General features: G+C 43.8%; 1 protein-coding gene and 1 long non-coding RNA gene across 8 annotated transcripts in view; one reads left to right on the top strand and one right to left on the bottom strand.

The window, feature by feature from the left end:
• TPM1 (tropomyosin 1) overlaps positions 1-874 on the top strand; it is a 27,696-nt gene extending 26,822 nt beyond the window's left edge. For all 7 annotated transcript variants that reach the window (XM_059180706.1, XM_059180716.1, XM_059180705.1 and 4 more), the window contains one exon: positions 6-874. In XM_059180706.1, the coding sequence (XP_059036689.1) occupies positions 6-88 (83 nt within the window). In that variant the 3' untranslated portion in view covers positions 89-874. The remainder of the gene's footprint in view (positions 1-5) is intronic.
• LOC131835893 (uncharacterized) lies at positions 130-9,074 on the bottom strand. Its single transcript, XR_009355412.1, has 3 exons — positions 8,467-9,074; positions 2,813-2,892; positions 130-2,439 (listed from the first exon to the last, which is right to left on the bottom strand). It is a non-coding gene; the product is annotated as an uncharacterized LOC131835893 (long non-coding RNA).
• Positions 9,075-9,662: the final 588 nt, after the last annotated feature.

Genomic DNA, 9,662 nt, shown 5'->3' on the forward strand with positions numbered 1-9,662 from the left:
CGCAGAGAAAGTGGCTCATGCCAAAGAAGAAAACCTTAGTATGCATCAGATGCTGGATCAGACTTTACTGGAGTTAAACAACATGTGAAAACCTCCTTAGCTGCGACCACATTCTTAAATGTTGCTCTGTTGTTTTGTTTTGTTTTGTTTTGTTTTGAAACACCATGCTTACCATGAAACCCCTTAAATGCATTTTTATTTACTTTTACACTGTCACAGTAAACATCCACGAAATACCAGCTAGATCAGGGGATGGGGAAAACACACACACACACACATACACAGGCGAGCCCGTGGCAGGGCCATAGTGACTTAAAAGTGCCATTTCCCAGGTTGCCATTGCCACACTTCATAGAGAGTTTTGCAACACAGGGTACTCAGCCAGCCCAGGAATCCTCACGAAAGCAGAAAGATTTCCACTCAAAAGTGCCAACGATGTATTCAACAGGCAGATTAATGTTGAAAACACAATCAGGTGTGGATTGGTGCTACTTTAAACAAAAAGCCCCACTGTGGTCTTTCGTTCAATATTGTACAATTTAGAATTCTGTCCAACACTAATTTATTTTGTCTTGAGTTTTACTACGAGGTGAGGCTGTGGGTCCTGTATGCCTGAATTCACTAAAGCCAGGGATGTGTAAGGCACGCTGCTCTTGTAAGACTTCTGTCTCCTCCTCATTGGCACACTTGCGGCTCATTACAACTTGTAGGATAGCATTCAATGTGGTTTTCCACTCTCCATTTCTCCATGTTAAAATAAAAGATTTAGGCACTACGTACAATTGGTAAAGGAAAAACATTTAAGAGTTTTAACTATATGTAAACATTGTATAATGGTATGGAATAAAATGCACACTGTAGGACATTTTCTAAACTTGGTGGTCCTGTCATTTGTACATTTTTCCTTGGTGAACTTCAGATGGTGTGGTTGACCTACCTTCACTCATGAATGGTTTCTTAGAACAGTAATTCCGAGATCGGGGGAAGCTACATTTTGTGCATCATCCTCCCCCAAGCACTCAAGGTAGCATCTCTTTGGTCCGATACAGTTATAACCCAGCAGGAAAGACCCCCTCCAAGAGCCTTTCTCCGTGTTACGGGTGCATGTCTGCACATACATAAAGGCTTTTGCCATGGTCGTACGGTTTGGGGGATTTTTTTCTCAAGTCTCAGTTAAGTCTTTAGCAGCAGCACACACACATCAGGTCGTGAATGAATGCACCAACGGAGCTCTCATCCCCCAACCATGGGACTCTACTTAAAAGTATCACACTAAGGGGTCTTTGTGATTTTCTGCTTTCTCACTCATGCTGAGTTCTAAATTCCAGTACATCTTCATTTTCTCCGACACGGAAACTGAAAATATCATAGGTCCCTCTTGAAACTTCAGGCAAACGAAAGGAGATTACAAACAATCTAATTTGGCCAAATTTGGGCTGCGGGGCAGAAAAGGATGTTCTCTTGAAAAGCGAACTCAGTAGCATGAAAATGAACGAAAACTCATTTGGATGACAGATCATGTTTTCACTGAAAAGTATTAAATAATGAATGATGTACTAGATGGTGACTAACATAATAAAAAAAGAAAGAAAGAAAGAAAATATATCTGTAGCTATTCCTCTAAGCCCTTTGATCAGGTATTTTCTCTCCACAGAAAGGAAGGGCACATAAGGCAAAGAACCCAGCAAGAAGCCTGGAGGCTGGGCTGCGGGTTCCTCCTTCTTCAAAACTGTCCCCTTGCTCGAAGCAAGGAAATGTTCTGGGTCTTGCCTCGTCTTCACCACCCCTAGGCTCCCCGCTGCCCGTCCTCAGCTAGACCAAGAACACTGCTCACTGTAGTCACGGAGGCCTTTCCTGAACCCAGTACCCGTTCACTTTAGGAGCCAGTTCTGGCCTCCTCTTTACTAGCTGCCTAGCCGGTCAAGTCCCTGAATCAGAGATTCTTCATCTGTGAAATGGGACAAGAGTAGCACGTAGCTCCCGGGGTATTTCTATGGGGACTGGAATGGAGCACCCTTGTCATAAAGTACACAGCACAGCACCTGGGATATGCTTGATAACCAGCACCTGCCTTTTCCTCCTCATGCCACATGTGCTCCAGCGACCACCCTGGAGGGGATTGACTACCTGACTTGGTCAAACTGGGACAACACTGACCTCACCCCACGTGACGATGGTTATCAATACTGTGCTCAGATATCATTGCCAGAACCTGTCAGAAGTACCTCACGAGGGTTCTTTCCGCTTCCCATCAGTCCCTGTTTCATTAACACAGACTCCAAGGCTCAGACAGTCCCTGAAACTACTCACAGTCTCACGGCTCCCGGGAAATGGGGTTGGGCTTCAGGTTTTAGGTCCATGTGAATCCAGAGACCTGTGCGGATCCTCTCACTTGTTTCAGGTGTTGTGTAGCAGAAGAAAAGCCACTGCTGGACATAGCTAGAAACAGATGAAGCCAGAAAACACAGTTGGGGGAGGAGACAGGGAAGATGTGGAGTCAGCTTCGGGGCTGCCATGACCACTAGTGAGTGCTTTACCGCCTAACTTCCAGGGGTCTGGTGAAATCACCAATTTATGAAGCACCAGGGCAATTCCAAGAATTCTTCCCTGATCTTTCTGATAGATAGGAGGGAACAGCCAGTCTCCGCACACACCTTGGTTCTGTTCCAATGTGATAATCTCTGAACAGGCTGCCCCTGTGAGGTCAGGAGGAAGATAAGGGCTCTTCAAGTGGGAGCACCAAGGCTGGAAGCTGATAACGGTCACCATTTAGAAAACCATGAAGTACAGAGAAATAGTTCAAGATTCATACCCTAAATTCCATTAGCAGGCCTGGATTTCAGGATGAGCAACTGGAGAATTGTCATGTTCAGAGTAAAACACTGTGGCTCTCTGCGGAGAAAGGGTACAAGTAAGAAATCAGCATCTCCCCAAAATGTTTAAATTTATGATGATCTGTTGCTGAGGGAAAAAAAGAAAAGCACTTTCTGGATACATTCTTAACTTTTTAAGACTGGCATTGAGTAGAGCAGTTCCCCTCCTTATTGTTCCTGGAGAGGTCATTAGCAGAAAGAAAATCTAATTTTTGTGTATGCTGGTATGTATACTCCAGGGCATAATACTTTTGGCCTGATTTTTTTTCCCCTCCGGGGGTGGGGGTGGGGAATGTCTTTTTGCTTGAACAAATATTTGAGTGTATGTTAACCATTTTTTCAACTTGTCAACACTATTTGTGGATGTGATTTTGTTTTCAAATCTGCAGTCAAATGTACACAACAGAAAGAAAAAAAAAATCTGAATTCTCTAATCAAAACAAAAAAGCTCTGGGGTGCTCAGGGAGCCATCATTTCCAGAATTGGAGACAGGGGTTTGGGAAAAAATCAGAAATGTTAGGCAGTGCAAGGAGTGTTCCATTATATATACTTTTTGACATTGAGAGTGTTCAGAGCCACATTCCTCCAACAGATGTCATAAATTTTGTGTGTCAAACAATGAATGAAGCTGTGTTGAGGGTTCAGTAATATGAATGCAATTTTTGCCAAGTTTTTGACAAATGGGCATCGACCTAGAGGATAAGACTGGTTCCTGCTGCCTGTGAGAGCTTTATTTCCATCTGTTTCCAAGGCCATGGAGAACAAAGAGTCAAGTCAAGGCCTTATCAGAGCCTGCCAAGGCTGATGCCTTCACCGAAATGCTGATTCAGAGCCCTGCTGGAAGGAGGCTTCTAATCCAGGCCTAGAGAGGTTCAGTGGCTTGCTCAAGGTCACTCTGCTGGTGAAGTTCAGCTCCCCTGGAAAGCAGAGCAGCAAGCTGGAAACCTGTCCACCATTCACTGTGTGACCTCGGTTCATGGTACCATTTTGAGCAGCAGTTTCTTCAGCCTTGAGGGACAGGGTTTGCCTCTTCGCATGTCCTGCGATTCTCACAAGCCCAGGATCTCAACAAAGTGCTGTGTGTTGATGCCCCCACCACCTCCAGGCCTTTTGCTGCTCCTCAGCCTGAGCCTTCTACCCCGCTTCCTTAGGAATCCTTAGGGAGACTGATAGTCACTCTGTTCCTTTTGGAGTGACAGATCTTCAGAGCTGTTCCTGTGGAGGCCATCCGTCTCATGGCCTCCGTACCACACATAGTACGGTCGTCGATGGGACAAATGGCCCAGACACAAACACTCAAGTAACAATTCCGGAGTGGTACCAACAGCGCACTCAAATAACATTTCCGGAGTGGTACCAACAGCGCACAGAAGGTAAAGAATGTTTCGAAGCAATAGATTCAGATTTTCTTTTTTAAGGCAAAACACTGGCCTTTGGAAATAAGTTTTCTGTTGCTGGGTTCTCAAACTGCATTTGGACATGCTAGGGAGTGAAGAGGACAGTAGGAATGCATGAATACAGCCCAGGGGCCCTGAAGCAGGCAGCCCTGGTGCATTCTTGAGCAGCCACTGGGCAGGACCACTGCAGAACCCACCCACATCTCCAGAGGAAAGATAGTGACGGCCAAACAAGCCCTTTGTGTGTGGCCCAGGATTGCTCTGTCTCCCAGGGGGCCTCCTGGGAGGATGCCGAAGGACGGTGGGGGAGGAGGGTGTAAGAGGGAAGCACACGTCCTGATGGTGAGTCCTGATCTGTTTTCAACTTTGGATCCTCAGGAACTGGAATTCTTGTTCCTTTGACTCACAGATGGGGTATTAAACTTCCAGGTACACGCAGTAGGATAGTGTAGCCTTTTGGCCTTCCAGTAAGCTAGGTTTTGATGGGCTGACCACAATCTCCCTCAGCATCCCCAACCCTCCATTCTGTCCCAAGCCAACTTCTTCTATGAAAACCATTTTTCACACTAAAACAGTTTGCCAAATAACTACTTGCATCATGCTGTGGTCAAGGACACCGTTCTCTGAAGCAAGCCCTGTCACTATCTCAAAAGGGTTTAGTACTGGTGCTAAAAGCTCAGACAGTATATTAGAAGTATGAGCCAGCCCCCTGGGCAATAGGGTTTTTCATTTTTGCTCTTAAGGGACTGCTACATATTACATCTCAGAACCCAGGCTGAAAGTGATGAATTGCTGATTTATTCAGCTTGAAGATGGCCATTCCCATGATTTGTCTTCCTCCTGTGTTCTCACAAAGTACTCCTTTCCAGAATACTCCAGGATTACCTGCCTTAGTACCTTGCCAAGAAATTAAAAAGGAACAAATCATGTAAGAAATTACATGATTCTTATAAGAATATAATAAATGTAAAGAAAATGTGCCTCCGTGAAGTGTTTCCAGACTCAAATCCTGGCAAACCCCATCACATCTCTTCAGTTACTAATCCCATCCTTGAAAGCTCATGTCTGTTTCTGGCATGTGATCTCCCCTCTCCAGTTACCATTTTTTTTACTACTCTATCATCTCTTGTTCTGCTAACTTTTCCCCCCATGTTTATTTTAATAAATCTAATACATTTAATTATTTAATTAAACATATAATGTATTACTTGTTTCAGATACTTGGTTCATCACTCTTACACAACTCACAGCACTCAGCACAACACTACCCTCCCCCATGCATCCCCCAGCCACCCCATCCTTCCCACCCTCCCCACCCCCCCAGCAACCCTCAGTCTGTTTCCTGACAGTAAGAGTCTCTTATGGTTTGTCTCCCTCTCTGGTTTTGTCTTGTTTCATTTTTCCCTCCCTTCCCCTATGATCCTCTGTCTTATTTCTCAAATTGTTCATATCAGGGAGATCATATGATAATTGTCTTTCTCCGATTGACTTATTTCGCTTAGTATAATACCGTCTAGTTCCATCCATGTTGTTGCAAATGGCAGGATTTCAGTTTTATGATGGCTGCGTAATATTCCATTGTATATATATACCAAATCTTCTTTATCTATTCATCTGTTGATGGACATTTAGACTCTTTCCATAGTTTGGCTATTGTGGACATTGTTACTATAAACATTGGGTGCATGTGCCCCTTTGGGTCACTACATTTGTATCATTAGGGTAAATATGCAGTAGTGCTCACTTTCTCTTAAACACAGAAGGGACTCCTATATTGTCTTCTAGTAAATTAAGATTATACATGACTTGGCCTATGGGACTAAGAAATTCCACTTTCACTTAAGAAGCATACACATCATTTTAGGAACTATAGGTTAGGGGTTATAGGACAATATAGAAAAAGCATAAAATAGACTTCTTGCGCTCACAGTGTATAGAAGCAGTGCACACATGTTTACAAACAATAGGATGTGATTACATAGCAAATTGAGCGTAAATGATATAGGAGTGTGTTGAAATCAGGCATCATACCTCTTTCCTCCTGGAAGATTGTTAACCACCTAAAACCAGTGGAAGAGGCCCTCCTGGGCCTGCTGGATCATTTTCCTAGAAGTTCTCCCATCACAGGCAGTTCACGACTCACCATGACCTCTCAAACCTTAGAAACAAGACCTCTGCTCATTTACAAATACCTTGGTTTTACTCTTTACTCAGGCCACCAGGTGTTTTGTTCTTCACTATAGTTTTCTTCTACCAGACTCTAACTGAAAAATTCTACCTTCTTTCCCACCTTCCTGGTCTTCGTTTTATGCTATTTAACTTGTTTTAAATTAATCTTTGTTTTGGTCTTACCATACCTTTGCTTTTATCTGAGAGCATCTCTCAATCTTTAGAGCAAACAGTAGAGTATAAATAAATTATTACATAGACTTTTTAGAGACAATAAACTCAGCATTCTATGCCAGTAGGGAGATTTGCAGGGATTTCTGGAAAACCAAATGGATGGGAGATGCCATGAACACTCCCTTCTGTGGAAAGATTCCGCAGCACTCCTTTTGTAGCCCTTAGAGAAGACAATGACCTGATCTGCTGGTCTTCAACCTTCAGACTTTAACCTTCCTAATAGATTAGGGGCCCTGGGTGACTCCAGATAATTCATTTTCCAGCTTTCATGGAAAGATGAAAAACAAGGTGGTGTGTGAGAGAAAACGGAGTTTCGCTACTGCATTAGTAGGAACTGCTGGGGTTTGGGGGCGCTTTTTGTGCGTTTCTAGTTTTGGATCCTACTCAAAAAGGCAAGTGCTAGGGATCAATATGGCGTAATTAAATTTGGGTGACAAAGACTCTAGCCCAAAGAATTAATCCCAATTTGTTTAATAGCGGTGAACGTGTATTATGTATTTAAAGGAACATGTAAATTTCAAGCAGTGATTTGCAAGTTCAACTGAAAAGCTCTGCCATATTTGGATACAAGGTTCTACAGTAAATAAGCCAGGATGTATACATAAGGTGCATGCCATCATATAATTATACACTTTGAGTGTTTCATTTGTCACATGTTATTAACACCATAGAGAAAATCAGTAAAGAAAAAGTCATTCATAACCTCACCACCACTTTTAAAAATAATTATTTTTGATGTTTTGCCTGTGTGTATATTTAAGTCTTTTTATTCAAAACTTCATTATTTTTTATCCAAAAAATTTTGCATAGGTATCTACCTTCTGTGGTGCTACACTAGCCTTCCTGGTATTACTATATGCTCTTCCATCTGGTTAATGTGCCATAATTCGTTACTCTAGTTTTGATCATTTGGAATGTTTCTGATTTTTTATTTATTTATTTATTTATTTATTTATTTTTGCTTTCGTAACTAGAACTGATAAGGGATTCATTATAATTTGGATATTTCCTGACTGATGGGACATAAAAACATACAGTAAAAAAATTAAAAAAATTTAAAAAAATCTTTTTCTTCTTAGGTACAGGCCTACCCTAAATATAACGCCCAAGCCAGAACTAAACAGCCCATTTGGGTTCCAGGCTTTGGGTTCTTAAAAAAGAAACAAAACAAACACTTCCCAAACTGGTTGAAATAGAGACTTTGAGAAATGTGATCTCGGTTTCTCCCCAATCTCCTCCTGCCAACAAAAACACAGAAACTTGAACTTTGAGCAATACTCTCACAGCAGTTCCCTGCTCTTACCCCATGTCTAGACCCAGAACTGATAAAAGTGAATAACGGTGTGTGGGCTCAGAGGTGCATCTTTGGCCATTCTTGCTTTAGCTTTAGGAAGCCCCTTCCTTAAGGATAATGAACAGTGATGGAGGGGAGCAGCAGCAATGAAAGTGAATTCAGAAGAGACAGCCTAGAACGGTGGTTACAATCCCAGGTGCGGAAGTTAGAGCAGAATTGGAAGGCCTCCTGTGGTTGGGTGACTTTGAGGAAGCTACTTAACTTTTCTCTCTATAAAACAGGGAGGTAACTAATAATACCTGCACTAAGGTCATGACTAAAGAAGATAGTGCCTGGGAAGTTGTTAGTACAGTACCTGATACAAAACTCCATGACAGACAACTTCTGTTGTGTTATCATCCCTGAAACACCCCTGAGTCTCGTCTCCTTGCAACCCACTCTTATAGCCATTCTCCCCAGGCTACAAAGGAAAGGCTGCCCTTGTCCCTTCCATACTCACCTGTAAGGCTGCCTCGAATGCCCATCGGGCCGGTACAGGACCAGAAAGTTCAGTGGGTTCTCCCCGCTGAAGTCACAAGGTGGCAAGGTTTCATGGTCGTTCTGCAGAACAGCCCCTCTGCAGTGGGGAGGAGAGGGGCCTGAGTAGACCCTCGGTGACCAGCGCTCAGGGAGTCCCCTCTTCCAGAAAAGCGTGCCTAGGTCCTGTGTCTCCACCAGAAATGATGGGGGTCTGCCTCCAGGGTTTGGTTTCCTGGGGACTTCTCAGTAACACTCAGAAAACCCAGCCCACCTGTTGTTGATCTTATTCTCAGACACTAGAAGGGCACTTGAAAGTTTTCTTCAGACGGTAAAATACCCTCATCCTCCTCTGGTGAAGTCCTTCACATCTAAGGCCCTGCTTCATGCCTTCCCCTCTTGGGATGCAGTTCCTGCCTTCTATATCTTTAGCCTTGAAAAAGGGGTTGGCCAGAGGAAGCAGGCTGTTCTCATTGGAGCGGTTCCTAGATATGTGGGAGGAGGCAGGGGTACAAGCTTCTTAGCTGTGGCTTTTGTCTAGAGAGGTGTAGGGTGTGGGGCAGGGCACAGGGACCCAGCCAGCACCAGAAACTAACGCCAAGCACCTGCTCTGTGCTTTTGGGTCTGGTTGGCCCGGGTATCTGACACTTGGGAACATCTTTTCTTTCACACCCTATTGTCTGGGGCTTCAGTTACATTCTTGACTCAGAGCCCAGGAATGGGGAGAGCAGGCACTCCAGAAATCCTCAGAGCAGTGACTCACTCAGGTTTGCTGTGTCCCCAGCTCTCTAACAATGAGGCACACCTCCGGTCTTCCAAGAGGAGGATGTGAGCACCACCTCCAGAAAAGCCGGGTGAGATGCTGGGTGAGCATCTCTTGGCCTCAGTGCTGCTGTTAAGATGGGGCCTACAGGGATGGGTCCTGAGTGCATCAGCAAAAGAAGAGCACCCAAAAGAAAAGGAGACCGAATTTAATATTTTATACCCCCCAAAAAAAAGAGCACTGATAAAAGTCATCATCGGAAACATCTGTATATCTTCGATCTACTTCCACTTATTCTATAATGATGCTTTATTTCGAATTACAAATGTGTAAATGGTGTCATAAGTGGCGGATCACATATCTCATCGCCGTCCACCACAGAGAAGCTCTGCCAACTTCTCACTTCTCACTTGTGC

Source organism: Mustela lutreola, chromosome 7, assembly GCF_030435805.1.
Source record: "Mustela lutreola isolate mMusLut2 chromosome 7, mMusLut2.pri, whole genome shotgun sequence".
Taxonomy (NCBI): Eukaryota; Metazoa; Chordata; class Mammalia; order Carnivora; family Mustelidae; genus Mustela; species Mustela lutreola.